At 41.2% G+C, this 21803-nt stretch overlaps 1 protein-coding gene across 1 annotated transcript in view; it reads right to left on the bottom strand.

Moving 5' to 3' along the window:
• LOC310927711 (cadherin-6-like) overlaps positions 1–21803 on the bottom strand; it is a gene marked incomplete at both ends in the record, with an annotated part of 55778 nt that overhangs the window by 9337 nt on the left and 24638 nt on the right. Inside the window, 4 exons of the mRNA XM_083890085.1 lie at positions 2919–3040; positions 4403–4539; positions 10285–10535; positions 14101–14288. Of these exons, the coding sequence (XP_083746211.1) occupies positions 2919–3040; positions 4403–4539; positions 10285–10535; positions 14101–14288 (698 nt within the window). The remainder of the gene's footprint in view (positions 1–2918; positions 3041–4402; positions 4540–10284; positions 10536–14100; positions 14289–21803) is intronic.

The following is a 21803-nucleotide window of genomic DNA, read 5'->3' as shown; positions in this document are numbered from 1 at the left end:
TCAAAACAAAAGTGCAATTAAATAAAAGAGAGAACGTCCACCCCTTACAAGGTTGCACACTGAAATTAAATCAATCAAATTCAGATTTTTATAGAATATTCAGGTTTGGCAAAGTCAAAAAACTATTGTGTAAAGTCATTCTTTTAAGGAAGCTGCAGGGGGAGCTGATTAACGTGATTTACTGTACGTCAATGGCTACGACTCATTTCTGCAGCTCGTTGACCTACATTTGTCAAACACTACGAGGGTCAGTGTGGTCGTGGTGTAGCAGCGGCTGAGTCCATGTGAAAATGCTGTGTTTGACTGTTCATAAATATGAGGAGAAGGAGGAGGGGGGGGGGGGGGGGATTACCAGCTTAGTTTAGCCTCTTGGACCCAACATGATGTCCCATAAGTGATTCATAAAAGCATCGGCGCACAATAACTGCACGGCGCCACCACCTGCTCAGAGCCCGAAGAGCTCAAAAATCTGTGGTAAAAGGTCGTTCGCGTCCACTGTTCCACATTCTGTGTTTCTACAGATTACTCACAGGTTATATAGTATATATATATGTATAATATATATATATGTAAGGAGAGAGTTTTTGTTTTATATCCCCAGCAGAACAATAATAATAACTATTTTATGTTAACTATTTCTGGACACAATATGACTCTTTCTATGCCAATAAAAAGAGTCCAAATTGAAATTTTGACAAACTGGTAACTGTGTATAACTGAGGTGAACTCACTGCGTCATCATTGGTGTCCATCCTTGTTCACGCATCACAAATAAATATCGGAATTTTCAAATGTGATTTAAATGATCACACACCGATCTCAGTAGCGGCTCGTTGGGGGAAATAAATCTTAATTCGACTTGAGAGAGGTGGTTCATGCCATATATCATCATTCCTATTCCTAATTTCCACTTTTGAAATCCCTGGAAACATCAGTGTTGTTAACGCTCTCAAAACTGTTATTATTATTATGATCATTTTATGACAAACCAACACAGGAAACCAGGTCATTCAGAACAGTTCCTCCACTCTTTTTCCATGTGGCCTTGTGTAGATCGGTGATTTACACAATGAGTGTTGGCAGTGGCCGCCCCCTAGTGGGCTGTGATGGTACTACAGGTTAAATTGCTGTAAATGATGTACGATTGTTTTTTTACGAAAACACTGATAAAGGATATAAACTAGTGCTGGGCGCTAGGTTAACGCACTACGACTGATTGGAACCGGTGTTTAAATTCTGTGTTATTTTTCTTTTATCTGACCTAGTATAGTAGGTAATATATATATACACACATATATATATATATGTAGTATATGGTGATATTGTGATATTTTATGTTGTGATTTAAGGTTTGGGTGTCAAACTCAGTTACTGTGACGTATTATCAGAAATGAAATGCAGGTCGTCTTCGAAGTTTCTTGTGTTGAAAAAGTAATTATTGCAGCGATGCAAATTATTTTCAAATCTAATCTACATTTCCCTCCTTACGGTGCACTTCTGTCCCCGTCTGCCTGTCGTTCCTCCCCCACTGAGAACACCTGCTGGCCGAGGCGACGCAGTAATTAGCAGCCGCGCTAACATTAATCAATTGACTGCTGAAGAAAATAACCTGTGCTCAAAAAAGCGGAGTGAGTAAAAAAATCTGTGCCTTTTTGAAAAAGAAAGCATCCAAAAACTACAATAAACGGAGACGCTCTCACAGGAAGTCTGTATTTTGGATCCGGAGGGACTTTAAGGGACAGGAAATGACATCAGCCACAGAGGCTACTGGGAGCTAACAGCAGTTAGCATTTGGAAAAGTGATCATTTGCAGGCTCTAGCAGGCACGTTGCCGTCATATATAACATGTATCCACTGGACAGATAAATCCTCTGAGGCTGGAAGTTTGTGTAGAACTCTGTGCTGCACTGTGGATCCAAGAATAGAACTTTTCGCAGACTTCCGGTTCCCAGCGAGTGCGGAAGTCAACATCGCATGTTTTTCTCCTGTACTTAGACTGAGGAGGAGCACAAAAACATGACTGATTCATCTTTTTTCACACTTTGCCGACTGATAGGACCTCCAGAGTCCCAAATATAAGGATTTAAATGATTAAAAAGTTGATTTTGCATAATATGTCCCCTTAAAATGACACCGCAATTGAGCTAGAATATCATTTGGATCACCTCTCAAGGAGTTGAAAATTTTGTATGTGATGTGAGATTCGGAATAGAAACAGAAAAAGATAGTAGATAGTAGATAGTAGTCGCCCCCTCTTTCTCTCTGTTTGTGTCTCGTCTGTTTTCTGGATGAAAAAAGGCAAAGTAATCACAGGTTGTGTTTACGCGGCTGAATCGCGGCAGTAAAGTGAAACGATCGGGCGGCCAAACTGGCAAAAACGTGCGTTCACTTTGGAATTCATGTCTGGCAGACGAGAGAAGGTATGAAAGCGGCGAAAAAGTGTGTGTGAATAACAAGATTTTCCTGAATTATTTGGTTGGTTTTTTTTGTCCTGGTGAAGAAATTCTTGCTTTTTGATTCACAACTCTTTTCCTGTTACACATCATCGTCATCCACATATGATTTCAACCTTTTATCTTCAATAACGCAATAATTTCTCATTATAACTTATACATTAAGTGAATTTAACCAAAACTAAATGGCCCGTCCCGCCAAAATAAAGATATTGGTTGGGTTTCATGTTGCAGTTGAATTATCCCTCACCTGACTCCCTCAGGTGTCGCCTTCAGTGACCATTAACACTCTTAAAAGGATATTTAATTTGTCCATTGTGGGCTGTTGTAAAAACACTGACTTGACACTGGCGCCTCATGTTTGCTGATGATCGTCTTCTTCTCAGCTTCAGTTTTGGGAATTTAAGACAATAACACAGTCTGTTAAAACTACAGAAGAAGAAGAAAAAGGAGGAGAAGATTTACCTGACCAGCCTTGGTCCTCTCACAGACGAAGGTTTCGTACACGGTGGCGAAGGTGGGAGCGTTGTCGTTGATGTCCAGCAGGCGGATGTGGACGGTAACGTGGCTGCTCTGACGGGGATTATCTGAAGGACAAACGCGAGAACGGCGTCACACACACAAACGTACGGAACAACCATCGACTTCCTCTTTGCGTTGCGACAGAAGAAGAAGAAGACGTGGTTTTTGAAACCCCAGAGTTGAAATAAAGAGATTTTCGGTCAAACATTGTTAGAAATGAAAAGCGACTCGACCAAAACAAAACATAGCCTCTTCTCTTTTACTTTTACACCGACTTCACTAGAGTGAAAATGAATTCCACTAACGCTGCATCGAACACTGCCGGCGACACGGTGACGTCCCACCGCTTTTGCACATCTCTTTTTACTGCATTAATTCCTTAATTCCCTCGCACAGTGTTTCGATGACGATGAGGTGCGAAAAACGAAACTTAGGCGTGAAGATCAGAGGCCGCCGCTACAGGGTTTTCAAAAAGGCGACTGACTTTTATCTGCTCTAAGATAACTATTAAAAAACATAAGCCAATATTGTCCGACTGGCCCGGTTTCCTTCTCTTTTTGACATAAAAAAAATGGTGTATTCTCTTGATCTGGTCTACTGCTGTATATCAGATGCACTCATAATGTCTCAACACATCAGTTATAATCAAAACTAGATTGCTTTTGTAGCATTGGTGCAAATTCGCCAAAAACGCCCAAAAAACGGCCGTTCAGCCCAAGATGGCGGCCTTCCTGTAGGACTTACGGCAAAGTCGTCATTGACTTTTTGGACCGTCCTGACATGATGAACATGCATACCAACTTTTGTTCATGGACGTGAAACACAATTTTTTTTTTCATAAGCCCCTCCCATTTCCCAATTTTTTAAGCACATGCCCCGACCTACTTTCAGACATAACATTTCACCAGGTCTGATGCGGTTGCAAAAATCCATGTGTATGGGAAAGGCCTCAAAAACACAATTTATTGTAAAGACCTAAATATGGTTTTGTAATGTTCAATATGGACAGAAATCATCAAACACTGAGGTCAAGTTCACAATATTATACCTCAAAGTGTGTATATCTTATATCTGTGAGGAGATCGCGTGTCGCTCTCTCGTTCACAAGAGGAGCACAGATGAAGTTGCGTCACAGATGAAGTTGCGTCAATCTTGTTTGACTTGAGCGATAGCGGGAACTCGTCTTAAAACTCTCTACTCGGCCAAATGAGATTTTGTTATTTGAGGTGAACAGATGCTTTCGCCGCTTCCCGCTCAGCTGGTCCCCGAATACTGTAATTAGTGGTTACAACCTCCCTGTTCTCGTCGAGTTCCCTCCCGTGATAAACGACCGTGACGCGTCTCGTCTGGCCTCGTACATCAATACATCACATCGCATCTGCAACCCCCCGACACCCACACCCCCCCACAACCCCCCCCACACTCACTGAACTCGGTGGCGATGACGGAGATGTTGTGCCACGCCGTCTCCTCTCTGTCCAGACGTTTGAGCAGGAACACGGAGCCGTTCCCCGGGTGGACGTTGAACAGACGGTCCATGTCGGTGCGGCGGTCGATGGAGTACCTGACGAAAACGGGAAAAAAAAGGACAGCGAGGGTGAGTTGAGCGGGTGAACTACAGTGACCCGAGGATTATTGATTTCTTTCAGTTCTATGATGAAGTTGAGCAGTAAAAAAATGTGATATCACATTATTTGTATTCTGCGTCCTTCTTCTTCTGGCTCTGTCAAGCAAAACTATCAGACCTGAATGAGGGGAGCAGCACAGGAGTGGGCGGGGACAAGAGCTATTACGAACACACCAAACTGCGGAATTGTCAGGTTTTAATATAGTTAACGGCGCGTAAACATGTGACGTCATGGAGTCCAGGTACCGTTTACCAGTTAGCTCCGTTAGCTGCGTTAGCTCCTTTAGCGCCCGTTAGCGCGCCTACAGTGGAACTGGAGCGGTCCGTTTATTAAACGAATAGAGCAACGCTCCAAATAACTAGCGTACCTGTCTACTGCGTATGTGTGCCTGTGTTTTTAAAGTTTTAGCGTTACTTTGAAGACTCTTTTTAACGAACGGGAGTCACGTAAACATGACGTCAGGCGTCATGCGTTAATGTTGACGCATCAGTGCCCAGCAAAAATAGCTTTAATAAATCAATCTTTCTCGCAATGAGATCAGAATATGATTATATATTATATTATTATATATCAGCACTCGCTAGTTTCACTGCAAATTAAAGGGGAATTTTTATAACTTTGACTTTGTGGGAAAGAGTCCTCTTTTCACATTATGTGAACACTTTCTGCAGAATTGGTATATTTTGGTGGGGCGGGCGTATAAATGTCAGGTTTTGAGAGCTACAAGTAGATCCTTATCTTGTTTTTTGGGGGGCGATCTTGAAACTTCTATAGAGGGCAGAAATGTGTTGTTGAAAATTTTCACTAAGGAATGACGAGACCGCCGCTCTTATTATCCTGAGGAGGAGGGAAAAAAAAATTAAAAAGCAAAGTACAGAGGAGATAAGAGACCCTGGAAGGAACATAACAACAGCAGCAATTTCTCACAAAGAAAGAAAAAGGCAAGAACGTTGCAGCACGTCGTTGCATCACTGTGCTAATTTGGTGTAAATTTTACTTAATGACTTCACATGGTTTTCTGCACCTGAAGGAACAAAAAAGAACTGGTGCATCAGGAACGCGTCCACTTTGATGTACCAGTTTGGATGAAACCAACAAACAAAAGGAACCCTTGATATATAGGAAAAACCGCCGGAATCACATAAACGCCGCTGCTCGTTTTCTGCACTCTGTCCTCCGCTCCCATTAAATCTCACTGTTCAAAAAACATCTCAGCCACTTGAAAATTCCTGTGGACCGCTTCGCCATTTTTGAACTATTTGCTGAATGCAGGCGGCTACACTCGCAGGCTTCACAGCGCTCGCTCCATGGATAATAGAACTGAGATGCCTTTGCCTTCTTGGCTTTTTCTTTTCCTCTTCCATCCGCCTGTCAAAGCGGAGGCAAACTGCTCTGTGAAAACTTCACACTGCACTGTGTATGTGTATGTGTGTGTGTGTGTGAACATCGCCAGTGTCTGGATCAAAGCTGCTTTCCCTAACACCCCCCCCCCCCAACTCAAAAAAAGCGTCCAAAAGTAACCAAGCAGCTAATTAAGCAGCATTCACAATCTTAATTATTGTTTTCCATAAAGCGATATGTGAATCTCAAAGCGCGTCCAGGTCGAGTCATAATTTGGAAGCACTCGACGGTAAAATAGTTCACTGACACAGCGCGACACAGATGATCCGTCCGTCATATACACAAACTCACCACCACAAGAGTAATTGGAACTGTGTGTGAGATTATGTGTGACACCGTCATTTTAAGAGCACTCCATGGTCCCGCGCTTGTTTTAATTTAATTTGTTTGTGTTTTTTCCGTTAAAAGTCACACTTTTATTCATCAAAAGAGTTGATGAATAAATGGATAGAAAATAAAGTCAAGACATTGACAAGATTAGAAATAAGAGTTTTCCGATCATCCAATAGTCTTCTAACGCCATTAGCAAACACAATGTACCATTAGAACACTGGAAATGTGCCTCTATACACCTATGTACATATTCCATTAAAAACCAGACGTTTGCAGCTCGAATAGTCGTTTACCAGCTTTCTGGCCACTTGGGGGCAGCACAAGAGGCTAATTTGCTATAGCTAACATGCTAAAGAGGCTCCACAAAAAAATTATCATTCAATTATTGATTAGTGTATCTTAAAATAATCCATAATCCATGTTGAGATATAACAATAAAAGTACTATGTGATCACTTTGAACCCGGTTTATAGGACATGCAGTACAAATATGAAATATTTGCTGTATTTCCATGTATTTTATTGTTAACCAGACGTTTGCAGCTAGAATAGTCGTTTACCACATTAACCATGTATAGAGTGTATTTATGATTCATTTAATGTTATTATTATTGATAAAAAAAAGTACTAAGGACATTTCCAAGCGACCCCAAACTTTTGAACAATAGTGTAGATCTTCTTTACCCGATCCAACCACGATGATGGTTTGATCCTCTCCTCATCCTCGTCTCCTCGTCCAGATTCATATTTTTTTTATACGACCTCCTCCTGTTGTTTATTCATTCATTCATTCATTCATTCATTCATTAATACATTTATTTACTAACCCTAACAGCTCCAATTCCCTTTCCGAGATCGGGGGGAAGTTTCAACTTATCTTAACAGTGTTGTAGCTCCTGATCAATACCCAGTGCAGCAGAGCAAATTACTGAGGGCCTTAAGGCTTATTTTCTTTTTTTTTTGTAAACATCAAGAAAATTCCCAGGACGTGCCGATGCCGTTTGAGCAAAAGGACAATTACAAAAAAAACGTGGCGCTCACACAGACCCGATGCCGAGCATCAATAATGAACGGCGCTGCAGTGAGCACAGGCAGCAGCCTGTAGGTTTTCACCCCCGCGCAGATGTACGGTCCACAGATGGTACGTAATCTCGACTGTAATCACGATACCGACCGCCATTGAACATGCTTTACATTTTGATTCTGTTTACCCTCTTATCAGAGCTCCTCACGAGCCTTTAGAGAATCGGGGTCCATTAGAAGTCAGACTTCACCCAACTTCAATGTATTTGGGGAGGGGGGGGGGTGCAAAAAAGCTGAGCAGGCAGTGCAGATATGGAAACTTTTAAATATGGGGCCAATTCCAATTCCTATCTTAACCCTCGAGCTCAACCCTTAATCTTAACTGGCCTCAAAACCAAGTATTGAGGGTTATTTTGTCACTTAGAAATGGGAAACCCCTTAAATGCAGATACGTCTTCAGACTGTAGGGGGCAGAATAACGCCAAAGCTGCGTCCAGTCTGTCAACTTCAAAGAAGAAGAAGAAGAAGAACACATTTACGTCAGGATTATTTATTCTGATCCGTTTGTCAGTCAAGTTATTAGGTTGTCAGTTAGTTATAAGATGATACTCATACAAATATTCAGCTGACAGTTACCACACACCACGACTTATTGAAAAGTAAACCACACCGGCCGACTATTGACAAAAGATCGTAAAATAAAAATAAATGTTACGCAACAATGACGTCAGTAATCCATAATATGGGCCTAAACTAAGATCATTTTTATATCTCTATTAACAAAGAAAATACTTCATTTGTAGCGTACTCGTTTCACTGCTTTCGGCGCCATCTTTGTTATATGAAAACACGCAATGCATTCTGGGTAGCCCTTGCTCCCAAGGGTGGTCTCGGAAAATCTCAATATTGAGGGCGAAACAGCCCTTAAACTTGACCCTCAACTTAATTTTCCTGAGAATCTGGACAGAACTTGGACTAGAGGGAGAACATTTTTGAGATTGAGGGTTAAGCAAGGAATTGGAATTCACCCATGAATGAATGAATGAATGAATGAATGAATGAATCTACTTGTGCAGCAGAAACAACCGTCTTCCCTTCAGTGAGACAAGGAATGAGTTCACGTGTACTGTATATGTGGTCGTGACTACATATACAGTATTTAGATCCGGCTGTATTTAGATCCGGCTGTACTCAAATACACACTGTACCGACATCAGAGGACTCAAGGGTTCAAGGACCTGATGTGCCGACACTGCAGTTTAAGATGGGGAGGGCAACTTGTAAGAGCCTCTTCCACTTTTTTTATTGATTTGCAGCACACGCTGCATCTGGCCAAGTGATCGTCCTTGGGATCTTGGACAAAGTCAATCTCAATTGTAATTTTCTTTGGGGCGAGCCAGAGATCTTAGAATTGGAATTTGCATTTTCCCCCAGCGCCATTCGCTCCCTCTCTCTCTCGCTTGCTAAACTCTACTTGCTCGTTGTTCTGCGCGGAAGCGAGTAGGCGGCGTCGTAATAAACAAGGGGAGACAAAACCTTTCAAGGGCCTTGAAACACTGACACTGTTTTTTTGTCTGTTTTTGTTGTTTTTGGATCGGCTTTATGATCAAACATAATGGATGCTAATACCAAATAAAAAGGTCTAAGGGGAAAAAAAAAATCACAAATGCTTCCTTTTATTTAGAGTTGAAGCATTGTAGCAAAAGCAAGCATACACATTTGTGTTGCTAATGCTACATTGCTTCATTGGAGATACTTAAGGGTAGCTTGAAAAACAGCCCCAATTCAATAATTAACTGCGGTACATGATGCCATGCTGAATTCTGGACCCACTGCTAGCACCAATGCTAGCAGGAGCAAATCAAAACCAGGGTATGTAAATATTCCTGCACAGGCGCGAGCTAACTACAGTAAACGTACGTATTTAAATGCTCAAGCAGGACAACGTCCACACAGAGCAAGAGCCATTCGACCTGTTGTTGGTGTTTCTGTTGGACGGAGTTCGCCCAACGACCGCAGACGCTTTAGCAACATTAGAGACAACAGATACGGTTCTGCTAACGTCCAACAAAAGCCACTTCCTGGACCGTTAAATGCCCACAGTCGAGCTTTAAAAAGTGAGGCATTTACACGGACTAGGACTGAAAGTTTACCACGTGCTACTGCTAATTAGCTGTGCAACTTTACCTGGTTACGTTCTGGAGGCTACCTTAACTAGCTAAGAACCGTGACAAGACATAGAGGAGGGGAGCTTGTAATTAAGAAGCTAATGGAATTATAAAAAAAAACAAAAAAACTCCGGGGCTGCTGGTGGTTAATGTGACCATTACAGTTTTATGCAAATACCCTTAAAATTTTAAATTTAATTGGCTATTGGCCATCTGCTGCGTGCAGTACAAGTAGTGTACAAGACATTTTATTCACTCAGCAGAAAAAAAAAAAAGTGGGGGGGAAGTAAACAATTCACTGAAAAATTCATGACTCATCAGAATCACAAAGTGGGCTACGACAGAAAAAAAAATCCTGACTAACTTTGACTGACTGACTGAATAACTAACTAACTAACACACTGTGGACTCACTTCACACCTCACTACATTGCGCTGTCAGCAGGACACGAGCACAGTGTTCGGGTTTGACCTGGGTCAGTTTGGGTAAAGTCGGTACAGCAGCTGTGACCCACTGAGCCCTTATTACATTAGAAATGAACTGTGTTTACCAGGTAGTATTCCATTAAATCCCCAGGGATTAACAGGGGACGAGCATTTCCCGCTCGTGGCTTGTGACTAAAAATAAATGTTTGTGAAACGCTGAAAGATTCCGCCCAGGTAGCGTTATTTTCACCCGCGAGGCCGTCGAGGCTTTCTCGGCGGACGTTGTCAGCGTTTTTTTAGAAAGAGGGCGCGAAAGTAAACCGTGGCCTTACTTGACAATGCTGCGAGCTCCGTCGGGGTCCATGGCGCTGACCGAGCCCGCCGCCACGCCCACTTCCGCGTCTTCCTTCAACTCCATGAAGTAGCTCGTCTTGTCGAAGAGCGGCGGCTCGTCCACGTCGTCCACGGCGATCCTCACCGTGGCCACGTCTCTGGAGCCCGCCGACGCGAAACGCGGGTCCATCTGGGTGTTCTGGACCTGGATCTCGACGGTGTACGACGGCTTCTTCTCGAAATCCAGAGGCTGCACATGGCAAAAGAGGGGAGACAGAAGCTGAACTTCAATTCTACGTGCCACATGTGATGCGTAAATAATGCTGAAACGAATAATACAGTTAGCATACGAGTTAGCCACATGGAGCAAAAACCCACAAAATAACCAAAATAAAGAAAGAACAATCTCAAAGAAAAGAAATAAAGATGTTTTTCAAAACTTAAAGATGCACTACGTAGCTTTCTGGCCACTTGGGGGCAGCACAAGAGGCTAATTTGCTATAGCTAACATGCTAAAGAGGCACAAAAAAACTCTTATTATTAAATTGTTGATTAGTGTATCATCTGCCGTCATACGTACGCCACGGTTACACCACCGTTCAAAAGTTCGGCGTGACCTATACAATTTGTTTTACATTAAAAGTCACACTTTTATTCATCAAAAGAGTTGCAAATTGAATAGCAAATATAGTCAAGACAAGATTAGAAATAAGAGTTTTCTAATCATCCAATAGTCTTCTAACACCATTAGCAAACACAATGTACCATTAGAACAATGGAAATGTGCCTCTATACACCTATGTACATATTCCGTTAAAAAACAGACGTTTGCAGCTAGAATAGTCGTTTACCAGCTTTCTGGCCACTTGGGGGCAGCACAAGAGGCTAATTTGCTATAGCTAACATGCTAAAGAGGTGTGTGCTCCACAAAAAAACTCTTATTATTCAATTATTGATTAGTGTATCTTAAAATAATCCATAATCCATGTTGAGATATAACAAAAAAAGTACTATGTGATCACTTTGAACCCAGTTTATAGGACATGCAGTACAAATATGAAATATTTGCTGTATTTTGTTGTATTTCTTGTTATAGTCCTTATATAAGAGAGTATATATACTCGGCGGTTCAGCGGGGGAATTATCTGGTTCAATATGTTATGTAATTTTACAGCTGAAAAGTTGAGCATCAAAGATAGGACGTAAGAACAGGACTCTTATCGTATCAGAGCTGCCGACTGATAAAAGAAAAGAAAGAAAAAAAGAACAGGACATGGAGTTACGCTGGAGAACGTGACATTAATAAAAAAGCTGCTGACAAATTCAATCACGTGACAAGCGCTAATAGTTTTTCAAGTTCAAATAACGTTCACAGAATGCGTTCCTCGACATCGCCTGTGACGACGCTGTGCGGCTGTTGTCTCCAAAGAAGAACAAAGCCTGGAATTTTGACTGGAGCAGCTCCCCCCCAACATGAAGGGCCTGCGCCTCCTTGAAGAAATAGCGGATATTGTGCTCATCTCGCATCCTGCTGACAGAACATCATTACTTCTTTGTTAGAGCCCGCAGACTTTCTTAGGGTTGTGTCAGCAAAGAGGAACAAAAGAATTTCTAAATATCAATTGTGATTGCACATCGGTAAACACGCTCTTTTGCGAGGACACTTTGAGTGAATCATTTTCTAAAAGTCGACAGCAGCAGCAGAAGAAGAAGAAGAAGACGGAAAGAAAGCAGCACTCCAGTGCATTTAGTGCCTGCTGCAAAGGCTACGACTTGAGGGTGGGCGAAGGGAAGGTAAAAGATGAAGAAGTTTAATTTGGTTTCTTTCATCTGTCAAGCACGCCGAGGCTTTGCATATTTAACGGCACATGTAAAAAACGGACTACGTGGGCAGGATCCATAATGTGAGTCCAAAGTGTGGGATCTGACGAGTCACCGCTTTAGAATTAATTTCGTTTATTTCACCAATGCCACAAGGAAAAAATATCAAGATAATTAAACGGATGCAGAGTTCCAAACTCTCAGAAAGAGACAACGCCGTCTCGACGCTGTAACTTAATATAAACTTAAGTGGAATAATTAAAGTATTCTCCGCGACACAGCACTGACATCTAACCAGTTACTAGGAGATCAGAGATTGTAATCTGACATTTTCATTATCTCAGAGTAGGAGGGAACAACTTTACTAACCAAACCTGTACAGTTCATAGGGGTGGGGGGAAAAAAATCGATTCACATAGGAATCGCGATTCTTATCATCCACGATTCTGAATCGATTCATAAACTAAAAAAAATTGATTTTTGAAAAAGAAAAAAATATATATATATTTTTTAAATTTCTATTTTGAAAAACCACACAAAACACCAATTTGTGTTTTTTGTGTACAGTTTATTTTTTTAACTTATGGGAGAAAAAGGTAGCTAGCTTAAGCTTTTATTTATGCAAGTTATTTTTTTGTACAGTAAGTAGGTTTTTATTTGTTTTGAATGAATAAATCTTAACTTTAGTCTTAAGTTTGCCTTTGTGTGATCACATTATATTATCTTATAAACTGAATTGTTTTGATGCCATAATTTGCCTTAACACACTATGCATCGTTTCAATTTTTGAATCGAGAATCGTTTGAATCGCGAGAATCGAGAATCGTTTGAATCGAGAATCGTTTGAATCGAGAATCGTTTGAATCGAGAATCGTTTGAAACGAGAATCGTTTGAATCGAGAATCGTTTGAATCGAGAATCGTATCAATCGAAACGGTTGAATCGAGAATCGATTTTGAATCGAATCGTGACCCTAAGAATCGTAATTGAAGCGTGAGCCACCTAACGATTCACATCCCTAGCAGATCATACTCTTTATTTAGACAGATATATGAGATGTATTATTACGTCTTTACGTGACAGAACTGCTGTATTTTGTACCTGCAGCACATCCTAAACTACCGTGCCATTTCCACCCGCAATCGTCTTTGTTAATTAATCACAGAAAGTCAAAATGTGACAACACGTTGCCGGAGAAAGATGCACGTGGGACAATCAGAAATCTGCCGTGAGTTTTTCAGAAACTCGTGCGTCGACCGCGCTGAGCTGCGTTTCCGCTGCTGTTAAAAATGTATTTCCTGACTTTGTCGCCCGAGCTACAGTCGTTGCTCTCCATCGCCCTCTTTGTCCGTCAGCGGCAGTGCAGACATTATGCTCAAAGACAAAGACATCTCTCAACTCTACCAACAAACCAAACGAGGTAGGTGTAGGCAAGAGCAGGTGCACTTATTCGCTCGCTCGCTCACTGGTGAACAATAAAGCGCTTACACCGTCAGCTCTGCTGCCTCAACATTTTTAGACGTGCCACATTATTTTTACTTCACGGTTGTAATTTTTTTTTTCGTCGTCAGCCACTATTTTCTGGCATGAAGAGGACAAACTTTGCATTTGCTTTACATGCACTTTCAGCTGCTTTCAGACATGTGATCTCTGGAGATCGTCTGGATGGGGGATGTGGGGGGGGGGGGCTGCTGTGTTTGTGTTGAGAACACAAATGTTGCCGCTGACATTTTTCCTGCCAGCAATTTTTTCTCCTCCCAAATCTCCAGATACCGTCTTAGTGAGCTCATGTAACGACAAAGCCAGAGAAACTCTGGAGAATCCACAGCAAGTCAACGGGCACCAAATGTTCCCCCTCGCTTAGAACACAACTCGCCGTGACCAGACACCCCCCCCCCCCTCCCCCGTTGCAGTCGTCATATCGTGTGAAACGCAAACTACGGACAACGTCTGGAGCCAACTGTTAATATCCTAACGTCCTGCGTCCGTCTTACCTTGCTGACAGTGATGACGCCCTCCTGAGTGGCCTTGTCGGTGGAGATCTCAAACATCTCCATGCCGTCTCCGCTGACGATGGTGAAGTACATCTCAGCGTTCTTCCCGACGTCTTTGTCCGTGGCCTTGATTCTTCCGATGGGGGTTCCAGACTTGGCCGACTCGGGAACTCTGAACTGGTAAATACCTGAAAACAGAGACAGCGAAGACAGTCAGATCACGGCTTTGTTTGCCTGCACCCCCGTATAATGTGGAGGATTCTTCTTTAAATCCAACGAATGATCGCGTTGATGTTTCTCCCCCCAACAAAAATGTTGAAGAAATAATCTGCGCATGCTTTTGTATTCCTGTTCGGGAGGCGGAGTCTTGATCATGCGACCTTGGTGTACTAGTGTTGATGATCGTAATACTTTGACCTCGCTTTGAGACGCTTGTTCTCGCCTTAGCAGCTATTTGCAATATCTTAAATTTGCCAAAGATCCAGTATTTTGTCTCAGAACTGTGGGAGGAAGCCTGAGAACCCGGAGAAAACGCCACGTGAATTGCGATACCGACTATTATCATGGTAAATTTCAAGTCATTCTGAGATACTTTTTGTTTTTGAGAAGAAAGTCAGCTCACTGTCAAAGTGTATCAGGGCAAATGGATCATGTCCTGATTTTCAAAAATTCCTTAAAATTATTCCTTAAGAGATATGTGAATATTTTCAACATATCCTTGTTCAGGGCGATAACGACTATTATGATGGTTAATTTCAAGTCATTCCAAGATAATTTTTGTTTTTGAGAAGAAAGTCAGCTCACTGTCAAAGTGCATCAGAGCAAATGCATCATGTCATTGTTCGACTAACCGCTAACCCGGGTCTTCAAGAGTGCTAACCACGACACCAACCATGAGGCCCCCCGATTACAACCAATTAACGTAAAACATACAAAACAAGTATTTCCCCTTTAGTAACACAAGTCAGTAAGTCTTGAAAACATGGCAGGACCACACTGAAGGCACTGCCAGTCCTACTAGAATATAATCTTGTCAGTGGTTGCATTCACAGAAACTCACGTCGCTCTGACTGTAAACAGCTACTGAAGCCAGTGTTTGTGTTTTCTTGTCTAATGCAGCCCCATGAGGCCCCTCACACCGTTACCGTTAGCGCAATTAAGGGCTGCGCAAATAAACCTGACTTAACACGACAGCCGCAGCATCGCCACCTGAGTCATTAAGGCGGCGGCGGCGGCGGCGGCGGGGGCGGCTGGGTGTCGACGAAGAGCTCTGTTAATACACCGGTGTGGAGTCGGCGATGGAGCAGCTGCAGTCGTCGAGGAGGAGGAAGAGGAAACAAAGACGTTGGAGAAAGTTCATCTCAAATCATGTGACGGCATAAACGCTGAATAGAGAAACATCTCAGGACTTCATTGTGAAGGTTAGACAGGTTAGACAGGTGAGACAGGCGAGAACAAAAGACGGAGGACAAAAATTAAACATTAAAAACATCAGTGTAAGCGCTGATGGAAGCCAGACGCTATAAGAACAATGTCTCTGCACCAAATCGCTGACAATCATTCCTTTTTTTTAAAAAGAAAGAAGCATTTTTAAGAGATTTTTTTTTTTTTTTCAGTGCTTTTTGTTCTTTGGATTAAGTGCTAACATTGTCTATTTCCATCAAGGCTGCTGCTGCTGAGCAGAGTCAGCGATTACTGAGACTTTTCCCTTCCCACTGTGAGACAACCGCACACACACACACACACACACACGTCCACAAGTAACACAAACACAACTAAATGAATGCAAATGAGGATTCACTGGGTGACAAGAACCTGAGGCACCTTCCTATCAACATTACATCCTATACTCTCTCACACTCTGTGTGTGTGTGTGTGTGTGTGTGTGTGTGTGTGTGTGTGTGTGTGTGTGAGTGAATATGTTCCATCTCAGCGACTCCAAGTGTGTATAAACCACTTGAGTGAGTAATTATATGCTGCAGAGACACATCAGGTATCATACAGTCTGTCACACAGACACTATTCAATCTACATTTCAGTATACTTATGTGGCTCGGGAAGGAGAATCAGATAAAAAAAAAAAGGACATGTTTACATTCATGAACGTCACAGCAATCGTTTCAGACGGGAAAGAAGGAAACGCGGCTGTCGACATCGGCCTTATCTTATTCAACAAAAGGATCGTTTCATTACCTTCACAAGGAGGGGTGTTTCCTCCTCCTCCTCCTCCTCCACCACAAACACGATAACTATTCCTATCGCCGATGACATTAAAAGTTCTAAGATCTTTAAATAATAATAATAATGATAAAAAACAATATAAGGTATAACAAAAGCTTAATTAACAGCAGAACACGAGGATTCACACGTCGCTGCACGACAGAAGCTCCGCTGCGAGCGCGGCGAAACGGAAAAAAACCGAATCACACACACACACGCGCCAAACGTGCCGACATGAACAAAACTTCACAAAACTGTTCAAAGTGACAGGAAAATAAGTGCCACAAATTCTAATCAGCAAAAAAACTGATTTTCTTTTTTTTAATTACAAAAAAAAAAAAAAAAAAACTCTGCACAGAGAATAAAAAACTGCCATCGCACACGGAAGAGACTTTTCAGAGTATTGGCGACAAACATCGCGTTTTGTGTCCGAGCGCCTGCCCATTTTAAGTTAAAATTTGATGGAGCGCTGTGGCTTTTGACTGAATTTCCATCATTAACTTGTCTAGAACATAATGGACCAAGTTTGACGCGGCTAGCTCAAACGTGCTAGGTCGAGTTTGTTCAAAACTAGCCTTTTTTTTTTTTCCAAAATGGCCGACTTCTGCATGGGCGGAGCTAATGGAAGTGCATCGGAAATTAGTTGGAATCAAGAGAGCAACGAGCGTCGCAAGTTTGGTTAAAATCGGAACAATTGTGTGCGACTTAGAGACGATAGAATTTTTTTTTTGCATTTGACGCAACTTTTGTCTAACCACGACCGGACTTCTGGGGGCGCTATAGAGCCCTGGGGCTAAGAAAGGGTTCGCGTCCTATGCCACTTTCGCATTTTTCGCCGACCCGACCAAATGTCAATAGCTTTTATGCTAGTTCACCTCCTGAAAAATGACCGGAAAAACCACAGATATAAAAATAATCTGACTGATAAAACACAAGAGAACCGTCTGACACCAGAAGACGTGAGAACGTGGGAACGATAAAGTGACTTGAGATCAGCGCGAGGAACAATTTACTCGCTGAAGCACAGCTAACGCTCACTCAAACACACACACACTTGACGAGTTCGCACCAGATGTTGCTGCGTTCAAACCTCAGCTATACTGTGACGCATCTACTAAAGTGGGAGTAGCACTGAATTAAACTGGAATACACACACACACACACACACACACACACACACACACACACACACACACACACACACACACACACGCACACACACACACACACACACATTCTTGTACTTGCCACATACTGACGACCAGCATTTCCACTTTATAAATCAACACAATTACAATGAATGACATCTATAAAGAACTACTGGGTGCAGTACCATAAAATGTCTGCAGGTGGAACCGGGTTGTGTACCAAATTGAGGAACTCAGTTAAAACAAACAGACTATAGCATGTTTACGACCCAAGGAAGTGATTTCAATGAAAACAAAGTGAGGACCGGCCAAAATGTCCTCACTTCGTAAAAAGGACCTCACTTTGTTGGTTAGGGTTACCCTTACCCTGCGAGGTGTTGAATACTGCACACAAGTATCTAAGGCACTCTATGCAGTATATTTCTGTATACTTGAAATAAATACAGTAGATCTATGTCTTTTAATCTATGTAGAAAATGATAGAAATAACTAAAAATAAAAATGTAATAAATTAAATAACAATTAAAGTTACTTTATAATCTTGCTATGTTTTAACCCCTTAACAACTAAGCCCTTTTTTTTTTTAACCATAAAAGAGCCAGAAAATGATCATGTGAGTCACTTTTTCCGAGAATAACTTCTGGACAATATCTGGCAGTTATTTTACAATATACTGCTATTTTAAAACGGTGTATTTACAATTTAAAATTGAGGGAAAAAAACCACAAGATTGTGCGTGTTAAATTTGACACGTGAACAGTATACGACATATCTTAATGGCGCCGTATGTAAGAATGTGGCCAAAAACAGTTACTACATTCAAATTCAAAATACCGATGTCTTTTAGGTTCGGTTTTCTGACCTAACTGGCAACCCGTGGTTGCTCGGCAGCAGAGACTCTACCGACTGCAATGATCAGTAGACGGCGGTAGGTGGCGCTACATGACGCCAAAACATGATTTCAAAACATAAACATGATTTGCAGTCTGCAAAATATTTTTTTAATGCAAATATTTTGTCTGTACTGTTGTTGTTGGTGAGTTCAGTTTGTTATATGAACATTATTCCTGAGTCTCTATGACAAATTAGGAGGATTTTATCATTTTTTACATAATGCACAGTACGTGAGGAAGAGGATGATTTTAACGACGGCGATGATGTTGAGAGGTCAACATAGGCGACACACAGCGGATAGCAAATTAAAAAACAACGACATAATAATGCAGAAAAGTAAAAAGGCACTTATTTCAAAGACCACTTCCAACAAACACAAACAAATATTAATTCAAAAAATCGACAGACGGGAAACGAGGTGAACGATTTTACATCTCGGTCTAATCTGTTCTTTGTCAAACAGCAGCTGAGATCTGAGTCTCCACCATCATCGTTTACAAATACTAGCTGTTGCTGTTTTTTTTACTATTATTATTATTTTTTAAATTCTCATCAGAATCAACCGGGCTGAAGAAGAAAGGGAAGAAAAACACACACAAACATCTGCTTGTGATGAACATACGACGATGAATAAACATAAGTAAAAAAAAAACAATCCTGCTAATTATAATCTGCTGGTGACAATAATTGTACAATACTGTACTTGTTATTATTCTGAAAACAACAGAATAATAATAATAAGGATAATGAAAGCAGAGATATCACCGGTAGCGGTATTTAAAAATGCAGGGCGGCCTGGAGGCCTTTGTCGCTCCGGGTTATGTTTTGCTTTTATTTTTTTATATAATCCCAAATATCCTCAGGACCCTTAGAGAGCGAGGGAGAGAGGGATTTATTTGATGTTTTCACAACACTGAACACTGACATTCTCAGCGTCTTGTTTATCAATATTTAGACCTGGTTTTATCGGATGTGGATTCCAGGCGACGCGTACAGTACGTGACGTGAGCTTTTGTATCTGCGTTATTGGATTAGCCGCCGTTCATTCAAAGCCGGCATCACTATGTCGGAACGAGGTTTTGACGAACACTTGTCTCCGCGGAGGATTAAGCTCCAGACATTAACAGTAGATTGTAGAGAGAGAAATTGGACTGGGCTAATTTGCTCTCACCTCTCCACACCAGAGTTTAATTAAGCAACTCTTCTGGATCCTTGGATGAATTTTTTTATTTATTTATTTATTCATGTCCGAGCGCTGGCCACCGTCGCTCTGTTGCCATGGCATTCAGAGCCTGAATTTGTTTTTCAAATTGTTTTTCTCTCTCTCTCTTCTCCCCGAGGCTCTGTGTCAAGTGTCCTCAGGAGAAAGTCTCTAAAGTCACATGTGAATCCAGGATGTCGCTCTTATTGTTTCTGTGAATCCACTTTTAAAACTCAAGCTTGTTCTCATGCGTCTTCATTTGAATTTAAACATTTAAATTGTTATTGAATATATTATGTTTATGATATATATATATACATATACAGTAAAGTTTTGAGTAAATTTGGATTCCTAGAATTAAATAAAATATCCTGAATTCTGAGATTAATGTCAGTATTCTGATATTTAACAAATAACACACACACACACACACACACACACACACACACACATTTAATTTTAGAATTCTGGTAAAAGGTTCATAATACTTTTCAAAATTCTGATATTTTAATCTCAGAAGTATGATTGTAATCTCAGAATTTAGGCTGTTTATCCCCTAATCCTAAACCTCTTCTGTAGAAATCATAATCTATTCAAACAAACAAAACAAAATATCAGAATTCAGAGATTTAAAAAAGAAAAAAAAAATCTTATTTCTGAATTTAATCTTAGAACTCTGGTAAAAGGTTCATAATACTGAGATTAAAATCAGTCAATTTTTTTTTAGAATTATGATTTTTATCTCAGAAGTATGATTGAAATCTCAAAATTCAGGCTGTTTATCCCTTAATCCTGAACCTCTTCTGTAGAAATCATAATCTATTCAAAACAAACGAACAAAACCTCAGAATTTAGAGATTTAAAAAAAAAAAAAAGAAAAAGAGAAAAAGCTTAAATTCTGAGATTAAAGTCAGTATTCTGATATTTGAAAAAAACAACAACAAAAAACAAAAAACATCTTAGTTCTGAATTTATTCTTAGAATTCTGATAAAAAGTGATGAAAGGTCACAGTCGTGTGTGTGTGTGTGTGTTTAAGCTGCCACTTCACGTCACATTACCTTGATCAGTTACTGTCATTTTCGTTTTTATTTAAATTCATATCTGTGCTACATTTTCAATTTACTTCTCTTTCACCTGTTCATCACCTGAGACGTGACTTCACGGAGACGTTGACGACCCTTTCTGCGCATTTACAAATTAATCGTAAATAAAAAATGAAAAAAAAGGTACCCTGTATCTGAAGCCTTGAGCTGAGTGATCTGTTCTTCATCTGGTGATTGCTCTAAAACAAGCTTTACACTGAACGACTGATTGCACCGACTGAACTATAATTTACAGATTGAATAATAATTAAATTTTTCCGCAGCGCCCAGCTGTGCCAGTGCAATCTATAATTTGTGGCCACATTTGGAGAGGACGTCATGAATATGTAAAATAACACAACACAGCACTAGTCTTCAGAGAGAGTCTACTTGGTACAAAGCCCACGCGTTAACACCGAGTATGTTTCTGTGATTAAGGCTGAATCCAGTTGAATTAATTAAAAGGTCTTTCAGGAAGAATCACTGTTACTGGGACAGAAGTTCATAACGTCGCATTTGTACGTTTTAGTGTGCTTTAGTGTGATTATGAGCCATTTTTCCATCGTGGTACAGTACGGAACGGTAAAGTCCTCGAGAACTGTACTGTTTACTAGCGCTGGGCACGTTAGCAGCGAGTGACGTCATGTTTATGTAACTCCCGATTGTTAAAATAACGTTAAACTTTAAAAACAGAGGCACGCATACGCAGTACACGGGTACGGAGGCTATCTGTAGCGCTGCTCTTTTCGTGTCGTCTTTGTGTTTGAGGCTTCAGGCCACGTTATACTTCTGCAACTGAGTAATGCGTTATCCGACTGCGTAACCACGGAGACCCCTCGAGCCTCTCCGTCGTGGTGCCGGATACGCGCTGCAATTTCCCGCCCGATCAGTAGGGGTCGCTACGCAAGGTTGTTGTGCGTCTGGACGATCTGCGGATCTGAACCGGTGTTTACGTAACTATTACGGGTTTTTCAGAGATCTCACTGAGCCCGAGATTACAATAAAACACAGCGTTCTCAGCAGTGGCTGAAATGTTTGTTAAGAACCTTCAGGGTTTCATAAACAAGGTAATGACGCTGATACACACTAAAAAACAGCATTAATTGGAACTTCTGGTCTAGGTCCATTTTAAACATCTACAACTAGTGATTCACCGG

The sequence above is a fragment of the Microchirus variegatus genome, assembly GCF_963457635.1.
Source record: "Microchirus variegatus genome assembly, chromosome: 5".
NCBI classification, from domain to species: Eukaryota; Metazoa; Chordata; class Actinopteri; order Pleuronectiformes; family Soleidae; genus Microchirus; species Microchirus variegatus.
This window is presented reverse-complemented; position numbering and strand designations above follow the sequence as displayed.